This window comes from Chlorocebus sabaeus, chromosome 6, assembly GCF_047675955.1.
Source record: "Chlorocebus sabaeus isolate Y175 chromosome 6, mChlSab1.0.hap1, whole genome shotgun sequence".
NCBI classification, from domain to species: Eukaryota; Metazoa; Chordata; class Mammalia; order Primates; family Cercopithecidae; genus Chlorocebus; species Chlorocebus sabaeus.
Window position 1 is genome coordinate 43,358,827 of NC_132909.1, and position 22,224 is coordinate 43,381,050.

At 48.7% G+C, this 22,224-nt stretch overlaps 1 protein-coding gene and 1 pseudogene across 2 annotated transcripts in view; both read left to right on the plus strand.

Moving 5' to 3' along the window:
* PBX4 (PBX homeobox 4) overlaps positions 1-22,224 on the plus strand; it is a 57,497-nt gene that overhangs the window by 14,486 nt on the left and 20,787 nt on the right. Inside the window, exon 2 of one of the 2 annotated variants that reach the window (XM_007995917.3) lies at positions 5,622-5,695. The exons of the other annotated variant lie outside the window; for it this stretch is intronic. Coding sequence (XP_007994108.2) covers positions 5,622-5,695 — 74 coding nt within the window. The remainder of the gene's footprint in view (positions 1-5,621; positions 5,696-22,224) is intronic. 2 annotated transcript variants of the gene reach the window in all.
* Positions 17,154-17,482, plus strand: LOC140711974 (PHD finger-like domain-containing protein 5A pseudogene; annotated as a pseudogene).

Here is a 22,224-nt window from a genome sequence, read left to right on the forward strand (position 1 = left end):
TTACAGGTGTACACCACCATGTCCATCTAAGTTTTTTTTTTTTTTTTTTTTGAGACGGAGTCTCGCTCTGTCGCCCAGGCTGGAGTGCAGTGGCCAGATCTCGGCTCACTGCAAGCTCCGCCTCCTGGGTTCACGCCATTCTCCTGCCTCAGCCTCCCGAGTAGCTGGGACTACAGGCACCCGCCACCTCGCCCAGCTAGTTTTTTGTATTTTTTAGTAGAGACGGGGTTTCACCGGGTTAGCCAGGATGGTCTCGATCTCCTGACCTCATGATCCGCCCGTCTCGGCCTCCCAAAGTGCTGGGATTACAGGCTTGAGCCACCGCGCCCGGCCCCATCTAAGTTTTTGCATTTTTAGGAGAGACAGGATTTTGCCACGTTGGCCAGGCTGGTCTTAAACTCCTGAGCTCAAGTGATCCGTCCATCTCGGCCTCCTAAAGTGCTGAGATTATAGGCATGAGCCATCGTGCCAGCCTCTCATGGTGTTAATCAAATCTGATTTCTGTTGTGAAGTTATTGATTTTCAGATACGTTATTCAGCTGTGGCTTTTAATAATGGATCTTTTAATAATGGATGCTTGAATGACAGAGTTACAGGATTTAAAATCATCATAATAGTAAATGTTAATAGGATAGTACTCATCAAAGTTGTTCACAGAACTTCTGCTACACGCGCATACCAGTTACCCTATTCTTTTTTTTTTTTTTGAGACTGAGTCTCACTTGCTGGGATGCAGTGTCGTGATCTCAGCTCTCTGCAACCTCCACCCCCTGGGTTCAAGCAAATTATCCTGCTTCATCCTCCTGAGTAGCTGGGATTACAGGCACACTCCATCACACCTGGCTAATTTTTGTATTTTTAGCAGAGACCTTGTCTCACTATGTTGGCCAGGCTGGTCTTGAACTCCTGACTTCAAGTGATCTGCCCACATCAGTCTCCCAAAATGCTGGGATTACAGGCATGAGCCACTTTGCCTGGCCAGTTACCCTATCCTTGCATTATCAAATTCTCTCTCTAGACTGGCTTTTTGGCATATAAACATGTGCTAGTACCTCCTATCTTTAAGAACAGTCAAAGACAACAGGCTGGGCATGGTGGCTTACGTCTATAATCCCGGCACTTTGGGAGGCTGAGGCCGGTGTATCATTTGAAGCCAGGAATTCAAGACCAGCCTGGCCGACATGCCAAAACCCCGTCTCTACTAAAAATACAAAAATTTGTTGTGTGTGGTGGCAGGCGCCTGTAATCCCAGCTGCTCTGGAGGTCGAGGCAGGGGAATCACCTGAAGCCACGAGGTGGAGGTTGCAGTGAGCCATGATTGCACCACTGCACTCCAGCCTGAGCGATAGAGTAAAAGTCTGTCTTAAAAAAAAAAAGAAAAGAAAAAAGGAAAAAAACCTCCTTTGACTTACCGCTTGGCCTTGCTTTGTACCCGGGATTTGTTTTAATGAGGAATGGTAAGATGACAAGCATGGAGACAACTGCTCTGTTGAAAGGGAAGTTTATTACTTACAGCTCCAGAGGAGGGGGCACACCGTGCCATGCAGGGCCACATGGGGAAGCACATGGGTCAGTGGGCGACAGTGGAGGGAGGGAAAACACGGCCCAGAACTTTTATAGTGATTTCCACAGGAAGGAACGGGCATGGCATGGCAGGCAAGTTTGAGCAAGCTTAGGTTAGATAGTTGAAATAATTTTGGCAGGCTCTGCGCCAGAGTGGTCTCTAGTTGGTCAGTACCTGGCCCTGGGGTGATTTAGGGCTGGGAAATTATTGGCTTTGTGTGTCGGCATTAAATGAAGAAGATGAGTGGGAATGTGGGCTTTTGATTGGTTGATTTGCATATGAATGGCATGTTCTTTGGCAAGTTGTTTGCTGTCTGTAGTAATAAGCTAGTCCTGGGGAAGACAGTCTCTCCAAGCCCCAGAATGTCAAAGCAAGACAAAAAAAACGTAATTAATAGTCCAGGCTCATGCCTATAATCCCAATACTTTGAGGGGCCAAAGCGGGAGGATCTCTTGAGTCTAGGAGTTCAAGAACAGCCTGGGCAATATAGTGAGACTTCAGCTCTGCAAAAACATTTCTTAAAAATTAGCCAGGCGTGATAGCACCACTTGTAGTCCCAGCTACTCAGGAGGCTGAGGCGGGAGGATTGCTTGTGTTCGGGCACAACATGGCCACTGCAGTCCAGCCTGGGCAACAGAGCGAGACCCTGTCTCAAAAAGAAAAAGAAGAAAGCATGATTAACACACACCCTGTCTTTTGGCACCTGTTATGTTTGTTTGATCTCCCTTATGATAAACATCAAAGACTTTGTGATTGCTGCTTCCGCTTCCTCTTCACCTCCACATTCTCTTCCAACCTTGTTTCCCCGCTGCAGAGCTACCTATGACCTTCATGTTACTAAATCCGAATTCTCTTTATTCATTTATATATTTATTTTTTAGAGACAGGTTCTTGCTGTGTTGCCCAGACTGGTCTTGTACTCCTGAGCTCAAGCGATCCTCCCATCTCAGCCTCCCATAGTGCTGGGATTACAGGCGTGAGCTACCACGCCCAGCCTCAGATTCTCTTCTGGGTTCTTATTCTGCTTGATCTCTCAGCAGCATTTCTCACAGGTTACTCTTCTCTCCATGAAATTCTTCTCTTGACCGAGCGCAGTCTGGGCAACATAATGAGACCCCATCTCTACAACAAATACAAAATGTAGCCAGGCGTGTTGGTGTGTGCCTCTTGTCCCAGCTCATTGTCTTGCCATGTTGCCCAGGCTGGTCTCAAACTCCTGACCTCAGCCATCTGCCTGCCTCGGCCTCCCCAAGTGCTGCAATTATAGGCATGAGCCACCGATTTTACGTTTCTGTAGGTCAGAAAGCCAACATGGGCACTCTGGGCTAAAATCAAGGTGTTGCCCATTGAGCCCTTGGACTGGTTCCTTGCCTTTTCCAGCCCGTTGAGGCCACCTGCATTCTTTGCTCATGGTCCCCTCCTCCATGATAAAGGCCAGCAACATAGCATCTCTCCAACCCTTACATCATCAAGACTTTCTCTGTCCACATCTGGGAAAGGTTCTGTACTTTTTTTTTTTTTTTTCCCTTGAGACGGAGTCTTGCTCTGTCACCTAGGCTGGGGTGCAGTGGCCGGATCTCAGCTCACTGCAAGCTCCGCCTGTCGGGTTTACGCCATTCTCCTGCCTCAGCCTCCCGAGTAGCTGGGACTACAGGTGCCCGCCACCTCACCCGGATAGTTTTTTGTATTTTTTAGTAGAGACGGGGTTTCACCGTGTTAGTCAGGATGGTCTCGATCTCCTGACCTCGTGATCCACCCATCTCGGCCTCCCAAAGTGCTGGGATTACAGGGGTTCTCTACTTTTAAGGGTCATGTGATGACAGTAGGCCCACCCAGATAATCCAGGTTAATCTCTCCATCTCGGGGTCCTTAACTTTAATTACATTGGCAGAATTATTTTTCCCATGTTTTGTAAAGTACCATATTTAGGGTTCTGAGGATTAGCATGTGGACCCTTTTGGGAGCCATTATCCTGCCAACCACAGTTCCCATCCCAAGCAAGCAAAAACTAGAGTTGTCCCCATGACTTTCGAGGCCCTTAGAGTCAATCTCCACTTGCCACTCTAGCTCTCTCCCTCACTCCTAACGCTCAGCACCCTGGTCTCAAATAGCCAGTACTGAACCCAGTGTGTTCCCACAGGGCCTTTGTGCGTGGCTGTTTCTTCTGCCTAAACCATACCTCTCTCCAGCCCTTTTCTTGGTTGATTTCTCCTTCTCATTCTGATCTCAGCTTTGATATCACCTCAGAGACATGGAAATTCCAAAAAGCCTTCTAACCATCACTGTCATGTGACCCCAGTCGCCCCAAAGCAACTGCCACGGCTGATGGGTTTCTTGTTGGTGTGTATTTTTGGTGTCTCACTCCCTCCATCTTAACCGCCACATGTGTAAAAACCTCAACTGTCTGTGTCTCTGATGTCAGAATGGTGTGTGGCACATAGTAGGTACTCAGTAAACACCTGCCAAGTGACACTGGAAGAAGATGATTGGTGCTTTTGCTTATGCACCAGGATAGGCCACTGCAGGACCATAGCGTGAACACAGATTTCAAGTCATTGGATCTTGACATTTCATAGTTCTTTTCTTTTTCTTTGCTTTTTTTTTTGAGACGGAGGCTCACTCTGTCGCCCAGGCTGGAGTTCAGTGGCGCGATCTCGGCTCACTGCAACCTCTGCTTCCCTGGTTCAAGCAATTCTCCTGTCTCAACCTCCCGAGTAGCTGGGATTACAGGGGTGCACCAACACGCCCAGCTTTTTTGTATTTTTAGTAGAGATGGGGTTTCATCACGTTGGCCAGGCTAGTCTCAAACTCCTGACCTCAGGCAATCCATCTGCCTCGGCCTCCCAAAGCGCTGGGATTACAGGCATGAGCCACTGCCTCCAGCCTTTTTCTTTTTTTTTTTTTTTCTTTCGTCTTAATGACAAGGTCTCTTATGCTGGCTGGAGTACAGTGGCGTGTTCATAGCTCACTACAGCCGCTAACTCATGGGCTGAAGCCATCCTCCTGTCTCAGCCTCCCGAGGGACTGGGACTACAGGTATACCACCATGCCCAGCTAATTTTCAAATTTTTGAAGAGAGTGGGTCTCACCATGTTGCCCAGGCCGATCTTAAATTTCTGGGCTCAAGTGATCCTCCTGCCTTGGCCTCCCAAACTGTTGGGATTACAGACATGAGCCACTAATGCCTTGCAATAGTTTTTGATGAGTTATTTGCATTGCTTAATCTTTAACATATAATGGGAAATGTTTTGAATATTTGTATATTGCTTTATATTATTATTATTATTGTTGTTGAGACAGAGTCTTACTCTATTGCCTAGGCTGGAGTGCAGTGGCACAATCTTGGCTCACTACGACCTCTGCCTCCCAGGTTTAAGCTGTTCTCCTCACTCACCTGAGTAGCTGGGATTACAGGTACATGACACCATGCCCGGCTAATTTTTTTTTTTTTTGAGATGGAGTCTCACTCTGTCACTCAGGCTAGAGTACAATGGCACGATCTCGGCTCACTGCAACCACTGCCTCCCGGGTTCAAGCAGTTCTTCTGCCTCAGCCTCCTGAGTAACTGGAATTACAGGTGTGCACCACCACGCCTGACTAATTTTTGTATTTTTAGTAGAGACAGGGTTTCACCATGATGGCCAGCCTGTTCTCGAACTCCTGACCTCAGGCAATCAGCCCACCTTGGCCTCCCAAAGTTCTGGGATTATAGGCTTGAGCCACCGTGCCCAGCCAATTTTTGTATTTTTACTAGAGACAGCGTTTTACCATGTTGTCCAGGCTGGTCTCAAACTCCTGACCTCAAGTGATCTGCCCGCCTCAACCTCCCAAAGTGCTGGGATTACAGGCGTGAGCCACCACGCCTGGCCTTTATGTTGATTTTGTGCAAATCAAATTCATGAAATGTGATTGTACTGCATTTTCGTAAGGCAGCTTATCTACAATCAGAGTGGCAGACCTCGTTTGCTTTGATTTCTCAATATGGAAGATCTTTACTCTTGGGGATAAAATGATGACTGTTCTTTTCTCACACCCTCCTCTATCACCTCCCTTTCAGAAAGCATGCTCTGAATTGCCATCGGATGAAGCCTGCTCTGTTCAGCGTGCTCTGTGAGATCAAGGAAAAGACAGGTAGGCTGTTTAGAAGACACTTCCTGGCCGAGCACGGTGGCTCATGCCTGTAATCCCAGCACTTTCGGAGGCCAAGGCGGGCAGATCACCTGAGGTCGGATTCGAGACCAGCCTAACCAACATGGAGAAACCCTGTCTCTATTAAAAATACAAAAATTAGCCAAGCGTGGTGACACATGCCTGTAATCCCAGCTACTTGGGGGGCTAAGGCAGGAGAATCACTTGAACCTGGGAGACGAAGGTTAGCCGAGATGATGCCACTGCACTCTAGCCTGGGCAACAACAGTGAAACTCTGTTACCAAAAAAAAACCACTTCCTATGTGTGTTTAGAGCTGCGGCAGCCACACACACCTCTGGTCTTGTCTCAGCCCTGATGTGCATGGTGGGCAATTTTGCTCATCCCTTCTGTCTTGCAGAAGACCACTAGGATGTTTTCTTTCTGCCTTATCCTTGCCCTGGTTTCTGGTGTGCACACTGATTTATTCTGTAGTTTATAACTGAGAAATACTGTTGCAAATCAGTAACAAGCAGCCGCATTCTAGGTTGAAGACCTAAGAGGTGCTTAGCATTCAGTTATACAGAAAAAGTAAAAATGACAGACTTAGGGAAGTTGAATAAGAACAATTTTGTCAGCTGGGCACGATGGCTCACACCTGTAATCCCAGCACTTTGGGAGGCCGAGGCAGGTGGATCACGAAGTCAGGTGTTCAAGACCAGCGTGGCCAAGATGGTGAAACACCGTCTCTACTAAAAATACAAAATTAGCCGGGTGTGGTGGTGCATGCCTGTAATTCCAGCTACTTGGGTGGCTGAGGCAGGAGAATCCTGAACCCAGGAGGCGGAGGTTGCAGTGAGCCAAGATCGCGCCATTGCACTCCAGCCTGGGCAACAAGAGTAAGACTCTGTCTCAAAAAAAAAAAAAAGAAAGAAAAGAAAAGTTGAAAAAATAGCACAGAGTTCTCATATCTCCTTCTTTGGGCTTCCTATCTCGTCAACGCCTTCAGAGCCATAGTACAAATATGGAAACCAGGAAATTACGTTGCGTACAGAGCTCTTTAACTGAACTACAGACCTCATTTGGAGTTCCCCAGTTTTTGCCCTGATGCCCTTTTCTGCCCTGAACCTCACATTGTTTTGAGTCATCGTGTCTCTTTGGTCTCCTGCGATCTGTGACTTTGTCATCCATGAGCGACGTTGACCATTTTAAGGAGAAGTGCTCAGTCATTTTGTAGAACATCTGTCAGTGCGGTTTGTCTGACGTTTCCTCTAGATTGGACCGAAGTTGTGAGTTTGTGGCCAGAGTTCCACAGAGGTGATGTGTGTGTCCTCGGCACCTTGTGTCGGGGAAAACATGCTGTCAATATGTCCTGCCACTGCTACCATTGACCTTGATCACTTGGTCAAGGTTAATAACAATTTGAAAATAGCTTACAAGTGGGGCCACCAAATAAGGTATTTAAATCAATGGTCGTCTGCACAGTCACTTGATTTCTTCGGGTGAGTTGGTCTCTTGAGGTCAATTATTTGAATTTTGTGTGTCACTTCGGAGCATAGCACTTCATATATGCAGAGGCTTCTGGAAAGTGTATATGTTGTACAAAAGTGTGTTTCTTTCTGAACGCTGTTTTAGTGCAAGATTGATGTGTACTTGACATATACAGTGATTGAGAACAGCAAGAGGGTCGGGATCCTGCCTCCACCTCTGGCTGCATGACCCTGGTCCTTGGCTGAACCTTTCTGTGTTCCTGGCCCTCCTCTGATTTGGGGGCAATAATAATACTTAGCTCGTGGTTACTGAGGACTGTTGAGGACTGTGTGAATTCATATATGTAAGCATGTCTCCTGCCCAGCTGTCAGAGGGATGTGGTAACTAAAGGAGAAATTCAAATTTAAATCTACATTTAAGTTTCACCTAAATGCGATGAGGACATGATGTCCCTAACCCTCACCAGTGTGAATTTATTTTTATTTTTATTTTTTTGAGATGGAGTTTCACTCTTGTTGCCCAGGCTGGTGTGCAATGGCGTGATCTTGGTTCACTGCAAACTCCGCCTCCTGGGTTCAAGCGATTCTCCTGCCTCAGCCTCCCGAGTAGCTGGGATTACAGGTGCCCGCCACCACACCCAGCTAATTTTTTGTATTTTTTATTAGAGATGGGGTTTCACCATGTTAGCAGGCTGGTCTTGAACTCCTGACCTCAGGTGATCTGCCTGCCTCTGCCTCTCAAAGTGCTGGGATTACAGGCGTGAGCCACCACACCTGGAATTTTTTTTTTTTTTTTTTTTTGGAGACAGGGTCTCACTCTGTCACCCAGGCTGGAAGGCAGTGACATAATCTCGGCCCACTTCAGCCTCTTGGGTGGGTGATCCTCCCATTCCATCCTCCCAAGTAGCTGGGACTACAGGTGCGAGCCAACTTGCCCAGCTAATTTTTGTATTTTTTGTAAAGAGAGGATTTTGTCATGTTGCCCAGGTTCATCTCAAACTCCTGGCCTCCCAAAATGCTGGGATTACGTGCGTGAGCCACTGTGCCCAACCAGGCTTGTATTCTGTTCTGCCTCTGCCTGCTTCACCCAATCCTCTAAGGAGGCCTGATTCCTTTCAGAGTAAATCTTGGCCCTTGATGTGCTCATTGCTATTGGGGTGTTGCTGCCCTTGGACACTCTTAGGACACAGAGCTAAGGAATATTTGTGGGTTATTACAGATGTGTGTGTACACACACATGCGCACACATTCACATCTGTTCTCGTATGTCTGTATATGTTAAAAACCATGCGTTCATTACAATATCTTTATTTTTGTTTATTCATTCATTCATTCTTTCTTTCTTTCTTTTTTTTTTTTTTTTTGAGACGGAGTCTTGCTCTGTAGCCCGGGCTGGACTGCCCGGGCTGGATCTCAGCTCACTGCAAGCTCCGCCTCCCGGGTTTACGCCATTCTCCTGCCTCAGCCTCCGGAGTAGCTGGGACTACAGGCGCCCGCCACCTCGCCCGGCTAGTTTTTTGTATTTTTAGTAGAGACGGGGTTTCACCGTGTTAGCCAGGATGGTCTTGATCTCCTGACCTCGTGATCCGCCCGTCTCGGCCTCCCAAAGTGCTGGGATTACAGGCTTGAGCCACCGCGCCCGGCCCTTTCTTTCTTTCATTCATTCATTCTCACTCTCTTGCCCAGCCTGGAGTGCAGTGGTGCAATCTCAGCCTCCCAGGTTCAAGCATTTCTCCTGCCTCAGCCTCCGAGTAGCTGGGATTATGGTGTGCACCACCACGCCTGGCTAATTTTGTATTTTTAGTAGAGACAGGGTTTCATCATGTTGGCCAGACTCATCTCAAACTCCTGACCTCAAGTGACCCGCCCGCCTCAGCCTCCCAAAGTGCTGGGATTACAGATGTGAGCCACCGTGCCCAGCTTATTTTTATTTTTGAGACAGGGTCTCATGCTGTCACCAGGCTGGAATGCAATGGTGAAGTCACAGCTCATTGCAGCCTCAACCTCCTGGGCTCAAGCAATCCTCCCACCTTGGCCTCCCAAAGGGCCGGGATTACATGCGTGAGCCACTGCACCTGGCCCATTCCAATATCTTTAATTCTAGTTTTTCCACAGGGTTCCCACTGTTTTTCTCTCTTTCCAGGTTTGTGACTCCTTTCTCTAACAGTGAGAGCCTGCTCCTCTTGTCCTCAGTACTTTTGCTTGTGTAATCCATCTCCCACCTCCTTCACCCCCAAGTATACTTAATCCCCCAGCCAAGCAGACCCCTCTTTGTCCCCATCCCCCAGCAGACTGATGCTGCTGACAGCCTCCACGTGATCCACCCGTGTGGGTCTCCAACACCCAGTGCCAGGTCATCCTCCCCGCCGGGGCCAGATGCTGGGCTGTGATGCCGCTGGCTTCCTGCCCACCTCAGATGCCTCTCAGGGGTGTGTGAATATTTGATGACCTATCTTATCTGTTCCTTATTTAAATTGTGGGGAGCAGGTGCTATGGAAATTGAAACACAATGGTTAGGCTTTCCTGGGGAACCAGACACACAAGTTTCTTGTTAGCAGGGAACTGGTTTTAAGCAAATTTGCCCTCAACTCCCTGGCAGCACTCCCTGCTGGTGCTTCAGCATTGGTATGGTGAGCTGGACAAGTGGGGACCCTGCACCCGAACAAGCCCCAAGTCCTGTGGGCTGAGGGAAACTGCTCAGAGAGGACACGGCCAGTGTGTATCCACCCCCTGGAGACACTGGCTGTGGTCACATGTTCCTTAGTATTGTGGTATTGTGTAATGTTGGCCCATTTCACTTTTCACCTAATAAAAATAAGTCAGTGTCAGGACCACCTGCTGAGGCATGTGTACCACTAGGCACAGGCAGCCCAAGTTGTCCCCTGCTCACCCCTGACCCTGACCCCAGGAAGCAGCCTTTGGGGGCTCCCCACTGCCCACAGTGGGTGTTTAGCAATGCAACATCTGGAATTTAGTAATCCTAAAAAGCTATTTTAAAAAGTACTTTTAAGGCTGGGTGCCATGAGTCACGCCTATAATCCCAGCACTTTGGGAGGCCAAGACGGGTGGACCACCTGAGATCGGGAGTTCGAGACCAGCCTGACCAACATGGCGAAACCCCATCTCTACTAAAAATGCAAAAATTAGCCAGGCGTGGTGGCATGTGGCTGTAATCCCAGTTACTCAGGAGGCTGAGGCAGGAGAATCGCTTGAACCCAGGAGGCGAAGGTTGCAGTGAGACAACATGCGCCACTGCACTCCAGCCTGGGCAACAGAGTGAGACCCTGTCTAAAAAAAAAGAAGTACTTTAATCAACTGTAGTGTCGGGAAGCTGTCATTCTTGACCTTCTTCCTACCAGTGAGCTGCTGGGGCTGAATGAGAAACCGGTTTTTGAGAGTGTGGGTGTTCAACCTGGGCACGCCTCTTCATGATTCCAGCTGCCCCTGTGTGGATGTTACTGCATGAGTCCGTTAGTCTCAGATTCAGCAGTTTCAGGAGGGAAAACAAGAGTTGATGACAACTGTTGCCAACAAGTGCAGCCGAGATGTCTGTACATTTCAACCCCCGGCATGGCCCTGCCCCCCCATCCTCCTAGGCTTTGAGGGCCATGCTGAGGACATTTTATGTTTTTAGACAGAGTTTCGCTCTTGTTGCCCAGGCTGGGGTGCAATGGCGTGATCTCGGCTCACTGCAACCTCCGCCTCCCAAGTTCAAGCAATTCTCCTACCTCAGCCTCCTGAGTAGCTGGGATTACAGGCATCTGCCACCATACCCAGGTAATTGTTTGTATTTAGTAGAGAGAGGGTTTCACCATGTTGGTCAGGCTGGTCTCGAACTCCCAACCTCAGGTGATACACCCACCTCAACCTCCCAAAGCGCTGGGATTACAGCCATGCGCCATCACGCCCAGTGACATTTTTAATTTATTTATTTATTTAAATTAAGATACAGAGCCTCACTGTGTTGCCCAGACTGGCCTCAAACTCCTGGGCTTAAGTGATCCTCCCACCTCAGCTTCCCCAGTGGCTGGGATCACAGGCACACACCGCCATGTCCAGGGGTCGCTGAGGACTTTTTTTTCGGGGGATGAGGTCTTAGTATGTTGCCCAGGTTGGCCTTGAACTCCTGAGCTCAAGTGATCCTCCTGCCTCAGCCTCCCAAGGTGTGGAGTTACAGGCATGCGCCACTGCACCTGGCCACTCAGGACTTTTGATTCCTCTAAGCCTGAGTCCCAAGGCCACTGCAGGGCTCAGAGCATAGGCCACCTGGGCATTTCCTTGGAAACTAATGGTTTCTTCCCACTGACTGGCTCAAATGGCTGGGAACGGGGTATGTTTTGGGGGGGTGCAGTGGGACAGGGATGAGACAGCAACTGCTCCTCCCCAAAATGCACAAGCCCGGAGCTGGGGGCTACCTGTTCCTGAGTGTCACCTGGAGTGTTTTCAGATGTCTTTTTACATCAGAAGTGCGGTCAGTGAGTGCTGTGGGTCCCACCTGTGGGCCACCGGTCTTGATGTGAGGAACACCTCAGCCTTCTAGTCTCAGAGACAAGACAGCCAGTGGCAGGAAAGTAAACAGGATCTCAAATCTGCTCCATCTGTCCCCATCCCGTGACCAGGAATGGCCAAGTCTTAGCCCAGAGGAAACCGTTCATGGTCCTGATCCTGCACCCTGTGGTACCCACGGGCTGCCTATCGAAGGGCAATCCCATGAGCCGAGGTCTTGGCGTGCTTCTGGATGTAACCCACAGTTCTCACATTGCCCTCTGGCTGAAGTCTGCAGCAGGCCTTGTAGTAAAGACCAAACTTCCACAGAGCATTTAAAGCCTGATGGGGCAGGACATGGTGGCTCACACCTATAATCCCAGTACTTTGGAAGGCCGAGGTGGGAGGATCGTTGGAGCCCAGGAGTATGAGACCAGCCTGGGCAACACAGTAAGACCCCATCTCTACAACAACAACAACAAAAAGCTTAAGTCTGGTGGGTATTGATGGAGCCTGGGTAGGCAGCTCGGGCCTTCCTCGAATTGTTCCCCAGAGCCCTGCATAGCCTGGGGCAGACCCTGTTTCTCCTGTTTTACAGATGGGCAGTGGGAAGCTCTAAGAGACAGGGGCCTCCCCAGGGCACACCAGTCACCCGCAGCCAGGTTGCATGCTGCCCCCCCATATGCTGTCCTCACTTGTGAAAGGGACCCAGGGCCTGTCTCTCATGGCCTGCGCTCATGGGCCCCACACACCTACCTGTGTCATCTGAACAATGGCCATTCCTGGCCAGCGCAGGGTCTAGGATGCGCTGTGTTCTCAGGGTCTGTCCTGGTGCCTTTGTTTTTGTTGAATGAAGAACTGTTGTTGGTGACTGATACTTATTAACTGAAATCCCTTTCATCCAGTTCCCCTTATGAGGTTCAGAAGATTCAGTGTCTGGGGGCCTGACTTAGAACACAGGGCTTATCACTCACAGCAGCCTGAAAAGAAAGTGGTCCTCCGTGTAAACCTGGCATCACTGGATGCACTGCTAGCACTCCCTGGCGAACCCAAGGAATGGCCTGTCGGAGGTATGCAGGCAGGTGCCTCAAAGCTTATCTCCTGGGGTCAGCTTCACTGCACCACAGTGCCTGGGCGCTCCTGCCCTGAGGTGGTCTCTGAAGGCCAAGGACATCCTCAGCGTATGCTTTTCCTCCCAAACTCTCCTTCCCAGAAACAACTGTCTTCCTCAGTGTCTGGAGGAGCTGTTCTGAGGAGAACAAAATAAACCCTTATTAGTTGCAGAGCTTTAAATTTAGCTGGGAGGACCAGATACTGGCCACAGTCCCTTTGCTGAGACCCTGGGACTAGGTATCTTGCAGAATTCAAAAGCATTGGATTTAAGATTTGTCACGTTGGCCAGGTACAGTAGCTCACGCCTGTGATCCCAGCACTTTGGGAGGCTGAGGCAGGCGGATCATCTGAGGTCAGGAGTTCGAGACCAGCCTGGCCAATATGGTGAATCACCCCCACCCCTCCCTCACCCACCCATCTCTACTGAAAATACAAAAACTAGTCGGGCATGGTGGCAGGTGCCTGTAATCCTAGCTACATGGGAGGCTGAGGCAGAAGAATCACTTGAACCCAGGATGTGAGGGTTACAGTGAGCCGAGATCACACCACTGTACCCCAGCCTGGGTGACAGAGTGAGACTCTGCCTCTAAAAAATATAAAAATAAAAAATAAAGTTTGTCACATCAATGTTCCCAGTGAGGACTCAGGTGTGGCCTGAATTCACACAGTGGTGTTTGGCACCAGAGCAGGGACAGCCTGGCACATTGGAATGGCTCAGGCTTTACCTCCACGTGAGCATGAGTGACAGCTTGTGTGAAAAGCTTCGGATCTTAGATCTTGAGTGGGCAGGCAGCACAAGACAGCGTACTGAGCCCCAGAGGCCCCTTGCAGACCCACCCGGCCATCCCATCCTGGGCGGTTCTCAAAAAGGGGCCTGCTTTGCCTTCTCTACCCTGTGACTGTGTCTCTGGGAAACGAGAAGTTTCTCAGCCAGGCCTGTTGTGCTGCAGGAACTCTTGCTATGCCATAGGAGTGCACAGAGCCCCGTTCAGAGCAGCAAATGTAAATAATGCATAACATCAGGGAATACCTTTTTGTCTTCCTGACTGATGATTGGCCTTGCTAGTAGTTGGCAGGCACAAGCCATTCTCAGGTCTGTTGCAATTACAGAATGGGTTCTGTAGGTTCAGCCAGGAAGCTGGGGTGTCATGGTGCTCATGGGGGTTCCTTGGTCCCAGCAGTCACCCTAAGGCCCACGAGTCACCTATCTGGAACTGAGATCCTTTTTCTAATTAGCTGTACCCTGGGGCTGAGTCCCATGTACATTTCTTTTTTTTTTTTTTTTTTTTTTGAGACGGAGTCTGGCTCTGTCGCCCAGGGTGGAGTGCAGTGGCGGGATCTCAGCTCACTGCAAGCTCCGCCTCCCGGGTTTACGCCATTCTCCTGCCTCAGCCTCCCGAGTAGCTGGGACTACAGGCGCCGCCACCACGCCCGGCTAGTTTTTTGTATTTTTTTTAGTAGAGACGGGGTTTCACCGTGTTAGCCAGGATGGTCTCGATCTCCTGACCTCGTGATCCGCCCGTCTCGGCCTCCCAAAGTGCTGGGATTACAGGCTTGAGCCACCGCGCCCGGCCGCCCATGTACATTTCTTTAGGGTTCTTCTGGGAGTAGACCCCCAGGAGCTGGGGGACTTATTCTCCAGGTTGATTGGAGTGTCCTTTCCTCCCCTCAGTCTCAGGGTAACTCACGAATGGAGCCCCTGAGTCTGATCAGTCAGGTGGCTCCAGACACTCACCGCAGGGCTGTTTACATTTGAATTAATTAAAACCAAATGCAATTAACCAGTGCATTCCTCAGCCACACCAGTGACATTTCAAGTCTCAGCAGCCACACAGGGCTGGTGCCTCCTATAATAGACAGATCTAGAACATTCCATCATTGCCAAAGTATCTGTCTGTTGGACAGAAAAATGAATCAGTATATATAAATATATAGATTAAGGGATCTGAAAACAACCTGATGTCCATGATAACTAGAAAAACAAAACATGTGTCCCGGCGCCGTGGCTCATACCTGTAATTCCAGTACTTTGGGAGGCCGAGGTGGGTGGATCACTTGAGGTCAGGGGTTCGAGACCAGCCTGGCCAACATGGTGAAACCACATCTCTACTAAAAATATAAAGATTAGCCAGGCGTGGTGGCATATACCCGTAATCCCAGCTATTCAGGAAGCTGAGGCATGAGAATCACTTGCACCTGGGAGGCGGAGGTTGCAGTGAGCTGAGATTGAGCCAATTCTCTCTAGCCTGGGCAACAGAGCAAGACTCTGTCTCAAAGAAAAAGAAAGAAAACAAAACGTGGTCCATCCATCCAATGGAGTATTATTCAGCCGTAGAGAGGAATGAAGTATTGGCACAGGCTACAACGTGGATGCACCTCGAAAACATGATGCTGTGTAGGAGAAGCCAGATGCGAAATGTCACATCACGTGCTGTGTGATTCCATCCATATGAAGAGTCCAGATCAGGCAAATCCATAGAGACAGGAAGACTTGTGGTTGTCCCGGGGCTAGGGAGAGGGAGTAGAGAGTGACTGCTCATAGAGACAGGGTATCTTTAGGGAGGATGAGAATGTTAGCTAGTGGTGGTGGTCGCACAACCTTGGGAATAAACTAAAAACCACTGAATTATTCACTTGAAGCAGGTGAATTTTATGGCATGTTAATTATATCTCAATAAAGCTCACCTCAAGGACTGAGGGTCTTTGCTAGGGGCAGTATCTAAAACAGTGTGCCTGTAGCTTAAGGCCTTAGTGCACACGCACATTCTTATGAATTAGCACTTTTTTGCTGCCTTTTAGAGCTTAACCATTGACGGAAACTGTCTTGTGTGCTTGCAGTTTTCTGGTTTGTCGTCTGACCTCTGACTCCTTTCCTGGAAGAACAGCATCAAGAAAGCACAGGGCAGATCTGTGGTTCATCTCTGCCCTGTTGTGGGCTTGGCACACCGTAGATACTGAGATACTGGGGAACTTCTTTTTTCCTTTTTTCTTTTTTTCTTTTGAGATGGAGTCTCGCTCTGTCGCCCAGGCTGGAGTGCAATGGCACAATCTCAGCTCACTGCAACCTCCACTTCCCGGGTTCAAGCAAGTCTCCTTCCTCAGCCTCCCAAGTAGCTAGGATTACAGGTGCCCACCACCACGCCCAGCTAATTTTTGTATTTTTAGTAGAGACGGGATTTCACCATGTTGGCCAGGCTAGTCTCAAACTCCTGACCTCAGGTGATCCACCTGCCTCAGCCTCCCAAGGTGCTGGGATTACAGGCAGGAGCAAGCATGAGCCACTGTGCCCGACCAGAATTTTTTTTCTTTCTTTTTCTTTGTCTTTTTTTTTTCTTTTTTTTTTTTTTCTTTGACGGAGTCTCACTTGGTCGCCCAGACTGGAGTGCAGCGGTGTGATCTCGGCTCACTGCAAACTCTGCCTCCTGGGTTCACGCCATTCTCCTGCCTCTGCCTCCCGAGTAGCTGGGACTACAGGCACCCGCCATCACACACCACTAATTTTTGGTATTTTTAGTAGAGACGGCATTTCACCATGTTAGCCAGGATGGTCTGGATCTCCTGACCTCATGATCTGCCCACCTTGGCCTCCCAAAGTGCTGGGATTACAGGTGTGAGCCTCCACACCCAACCTCTTTTCATTTTATTTTATTTATTTATTTTTTTTTGAGTCAAGATCTCGCTCTGTCACCCAGGCTGGAGGCACTGGAGTGATCAAAGCTCACTGCTCCTTTGAATTCTCGAGCTCAAGCGATCCTCCCGCTTCAGCCTCTGGAGTAGCTGGACTATAAGTGGGCACCACCATGCCTGGATATTTTTTTGTGGAGATGGGATCTTGCTGTGTTGCCCAGGCTGGTCTTAAACTCTTGTCCTCAAGCAGTCCTCCCTTCTCAGCCTCTAAAAGTGCTGGGATTACAGGGATGAGCCAAGCAGTCCAGCCCCGGTGAACTTACTGATAGATCAGTTCCTTGGGAAATTCCTTTTAGAGTAGTCAGGGCACTGGACGGCCTAAAACTCTTTGACTTTCAGGTTGGGAATTGGTTGGTCATGTTTAGTGTGCATGTTGCTAGGCTGGTTACCTCCCTGTATGAGACTCAGCCAAAGAGACACCATACCTCATGGTGATTGTAGCCCAGCTCCTGAAGCTTCTAGACCTTTCCCCCATGGATCTCATTAGTTGTTGTTTGAAATTAGAGCATTTCTTCAGATGAAAAAATTGGGTCACACAGTGGCTCACACCTGTAATCCCAGCACTTTTGGAGGCTGAGGCGGGTAGATCACAAGGTCAGGAGTTCGAGACCAGCCTGGCCAACATGGTGAAACCCCGTCTCTACTAAAAATACAAGAATTGTATGGTGGCCACCTTAGTTGGGAACTATGGCTAAACATTGTCCTGATTTGATCTTTTGCCGCAAGCAGGCTGGTGTTGCTATCAGAAGACTGTGGGAAAAATGTGATGGCAAGTGTGTGATTTGTGACTCCTATGTGCGTCCCTGCACTCTGGTGCGCCTATGTGATGAGTGTAACTGTGGATCTTACCAGGGGCGTTGTGTGATCTGTGGAGGCCCTGGGGTCTCTGTTGCCTATTATTGTAAGGAATGCACCATCCTGGAGAAGAATAGGGATGGCTGCCCAAAGATTGTCTATTTGGGGAGCTCTAAGACCTCTTCTATGAATACAAAAAATACGGCTTCAAGAACAGGTGATTGGTGAGTGACCTCTTCCTCCCCGCCACCCCACATCAAGCTGCTGCAGCTGCCCGAAAAGATGCCTACTATTACCATCAGAAAGGGAGCAGAGCCCAGAGCATCACCAGGAGTGCCTGCTAGTGTACTGGCAGCTTGCCACCCCATCCTCTCCCTTCACCCAGACATGTAGTAGGGATGGAAAAGGATTCTTAGAGCACTTTGGCACACCGTATCAGATAAAAATTGATAGATTAATTAATGGTTTTTCTTGAATTCAAGAAGCAAAGATCTGTTCTCCATATTGATATGTTCTCCCTCAACCAAGATCTTCTAAAAAGAAATGATATTTTAGCCTTCTGGTTGAGTAGTTGACTGTGAAACTACACCCAGTGAAAAACATGTTCTTGCAGCAACTCTGGTGGCAGCTGTCCTTGAGGAACCTTCGATGTGTGGTGGGAAGCTATCAGAACGAGAAATGTAGGCATTTACTCTTTTTTTTTTTTTTAATTTGAGACACTCTTGCTGTGTCACCCAGGCTGGAGTACAATGGCTCGATCTCAACTCACCGAAAATTCCACCTCCTGGGGTCAAGCAATACTCCTGCCTCAGCTGCCCAAGTAGCTGGGATTATAGGCACCCGCCACCATGCCCGGCTAATTTTTGTATTTTTAGTAAGATGGGGTTTCACCACGTTGGCCAGGCTGGTCTCGAACTCCTGACCTCAGGTGATCCACCTACCTCAGCCTCCCAAAGTGCTGGTATTACAGACATGAGCCACCGCTCCCGGCCTACTGTTTTAACACTTGTGCTGGTGTCATGTTATTTTCATTCTGAGAAACTGGAAACTCTTTCTGTTGCTATTATATTAATAAAGTTGATGTTTATTTTCTGGTAGTCAAAAAACAAAATTTAGCTGGGCGGGGTGGCAGGTGCCTGTTTTTCTTTTTATTTTCTTTTTTTTTTTTTTTAGTGGAGTCTCACTCTGTCACCCAGGCTGGAGTGCAGTGGCGCCATCTCGGCTCACTGTAACCTCCACCTCCTGGGTTCAAGCGATTCTCCTGCCTCAGCCTCCTGAGTAGATGGGACTACAGGTGCGTGCCACCATGCCCAGCTAATTTTTTGTATTTTTAGTAGAGACAGAGTTTTAATGTGTTAACCATGATGGTCCCAATCTCCTGACTTCGTGATCCGTCCACTTCAGCCTCCCAAAGTGCTGGGATTACAGGCATGAGCCATTGTGCCCGGCCAAGTGCTGTTTTTCTTAGCTGTGGCCCTTAAATGTTTGCAACTCCTCACAGGGGCCTTGTTTTTCCAGATGTGCTGCCTGGCACATCTGAAAAAATACATATTACAATGTTTTACTGTCTTCCTTTTGCCCTGTTACCACATGCAAGGACAGTAGCACAGAAAAACAAGCCTAAACCGCATATCATTTTTATTCAGCATCAGCAGTTCATATAATTGTTTGTTTGTTTATTTTGTGAGATAGGGTCTTGCTCTGTCACCCAGGCTGGAGTACAGTGGCATGATCATGGCTCAGTGCATTCTTGACTTCCCAGGTTCAGGTGATCCTCCCACCTCAGCCTCTCAAATAGCTGAGACTACAGATACAAGCCACCTTGTCTGGCAGATTTTTGTATTTCTTATAGATGGGGGTCTTGCTATGTTGCCCAGGCTGGTCTTGAACTCCTGGGCTTAAGTGATCCTCCCATCTCAGTCCCTCAAAGTGCTAGGATTACAGGCATGAACCACCACATGCTCGGCCTATTTATTTTTTAAATGTACAAAACAGTAGGAACTTTTTAAAAAAATCACCTAATAGTTTATTTCAGAACTGCAGGGTTTTAATTAACAAACGTGTAAACATATGGAAATGAAATTAATTTGCATATTTGGTTGTGGTTCCAGCATCTTCATTTCTCACGTGTCCGTGTGAAAAGATCACCAAACAGGCTTCGTGTGAGCAACATGGCTGTTTATTTCACCTGGGTGCAGGTGGGCTGAGTCCGAAAAAGGAGTCAGCAAAGGGTGATGGCATTATCATGAGTTCTTACAGGTTTTGGGATACGCAGTGGAGTTAGGAGCAATGTTTTATGGGCTGCGGGTGGATCTCACAAAGTACATTCTCAAGGGTGGGGAGAATTACAAAGAACCTTCTTAAGGGTGGAGGAGATTACAAAGTACATTGATCAGTTAGGTTGGGGAAGAAACAAATGACAATGGTGGAATGTCATCAGTTAAGGCTATTTTCCTTTCTTTTGTGGATCTTCTGTGGCTTCAGGCCATCTGGATGTTTACGTGCAGGTCACAAGGGATATGATGGCTTAGCTTGGGCTCAGAGGCCTGACACTTCAGTTATGACTGGTTGTGATATGTTTTAATTAGAGATGATGGAGATTTGCCTAGCGTGATAATCCCTCAGTTGGATGAATATCTAGTGTGTGGCAGTCACTATTTCAGAAACTGATGAGTGTTTGTTAAGGGTTATTCTTTTTAAAGTCCTGTGGATCTGAGAAACTTCCATGACTTAAGAATTTATCTAGAATGTTACTTTTTTTTTTTTTTTTTTTTGAGATGGAGTCTCGCTCTGTCACCCAGGCTGGAGTATAGTGGCGTGATCTTGACTCACCTCAATCTCTGCCTCCCAGGTTCAAGAGATTCTCCTGCCTTAGCCTCCCAAGTAGCTGGGATTACAGGTGTGCACTACCACGCCCAGCTAATTTTATATTTTTAGTAGTGATGGGGTTTCGTCATGTTGGCCAGACTGATCTGTCTCAGAGAACAGAACAAAGCCTGTTCTAGGCCGGGCGCGGTGGCTCAAGCCTGTAATCCCAGCACTTTGGGAGGCCGAGACAGGTGGATCACGAGGTCAGGAGATCGAGACCATCCTGGCGAACATGGTGAAACCCCGTCTCTACTAAAAAAATACAAAAAACTAGCCAGGGGAGGTGGCGAGCGCCTGTAGTCCCAGCTACTCGGGAGGCTGAGGCAGGAGAATGGCATGAACCCGGGAGGCGGAGCTTGCAGTGAGCTGAGATCCGGCCGCTGCACTCCAGCCTGGGCAACAAAGCGAGACTCCCGTCTCAAAAAAAAAAAAAAGATCAAAGCCTGTTCTAGCGCCTGTCCTAGAATGTTACTTAAATGAACTAACCTGTGGGATGTGGCCTAAAAGGTAAAGCCAGTCAGTTCTCAGTACAAACAGTCTGGGTTCTGGAAGTCTCTATGTTTAGAGTTAAGGAGTAACCTCAGTGCCCATGATGCCCAGGAAACTATAAGATAAAACAGCCCTTGGGCCGGAAGGTGGCTCACGCCTGTAATCCCAGCCCTTTGGGAGGCCAAGGGGGACGGTTCACGAGGTTAGGAGCTCGAGACCAGCCTGGCCAACATAGTAAAACCCCAACTCTACTAAAAATACAAAAATTAGCCAGGTATGGTGGCGCATGCCTGTCGTCCCATCTACTCGGGAGGCTGAGGCAGGAAAATTGCTTGAACCCTGGAGGTGGAGGTTGCAGTGAGCCAAGATTGTGCCACTGCACTCCAGCTTGAGCAACAGAGTGAGACTTCATCTCAAAAAAAAAAAACAAAAAGCAAAAATAAAAAAAGTAAAAAGCCCTTGGTTGTGTCAGACCACACCTTGAGGTCTGTTGGGGGCAGTGTGGAGGTTAGGAGGAGTTGTCCGTTACATCCATGACTCTCTGGGTGGCTCCAGCTGTAGGGACACCCTTCAGCCTATGAATGGGTCACATCTTCTTCGTCATGCCGTGCTGCCTGCTGGTCTGTCCCCCTCCCGAGTTTCTGGTCTCCTTGACTGGACCCTGCTGGTCTGAGCTGAGGAGGGACCTCCCTGCCTACCTGTGTCTGATTTGAAGCAGTGGCTCTAAAATATCTCCAGGAAGACTGGGGTTTGCTGTGGGGTTTGAGAACATGCCCATTATCAGGTTAAGGAAGGTTCTTTCTATTCTTTGATTTGCCTAAGGTTTTTATTTTTTTGATCAGAGTCTCGTTCTGTCACCCAGGCTGGAGTGCAGTGGCACAATCTTGGCTCACTGCAACCTCCGCCTCTTGGGTGCAAACAATTCTGAGGAGCTGGGATTACAGGTACGCGCCACCACACCCAGCGAATTTTTCTTTCTTTTTTTTTTTTGAGACAAAGTTTCACTCTTGTTGCCCAGGTTGTAGTGCAGTGCCATGATCTTGGCTCACAACCTCCACCTCCTGGGTTCAAGCGATTCTCCTGCCTCAGGCCCCCTAGTAGCTGGGATTACAGGCGTGTGCCACCACACCCAGCTAATTTTGTATTTTTAGTAGAGATGGGGTTTCTCCATGTTGGTCAGGCTGGTCTCCAACTCCTGACCTGAGGTGATCCGCCCACCTTGACCTTCCAAAGTAATGGGTTTACAGGCGTGAGCCACCACGCCCAGGTAATTTTTCTATTTTTAGTAGAGATGGGGTTTCACTATGTTGGCCAGGCTGGTCTGGAACTCCTGACCTCAGGTGATCCCTCCCAACCCCAGCCTCCTAAAGTGCTGAGATTAGGGCATGAACCACCATGCCTGGCCAGGTTTCCCCAAGGGTTTTAATTGATTTTGTTAATTTTCTGTATCTTTTTATTGGCCGGGAAGGGGGTCTTGCTTTGTGGATCTGACTGGAGTACAGTGGCACAGTCACAGCTCACTGCAGCTTCAACCTCCAGGGCTCAAGCAGTCTTCCTGTCTCAGCTTCCTGAGTAGCTGGGATTACAGGTGTGTGCCACCACACCT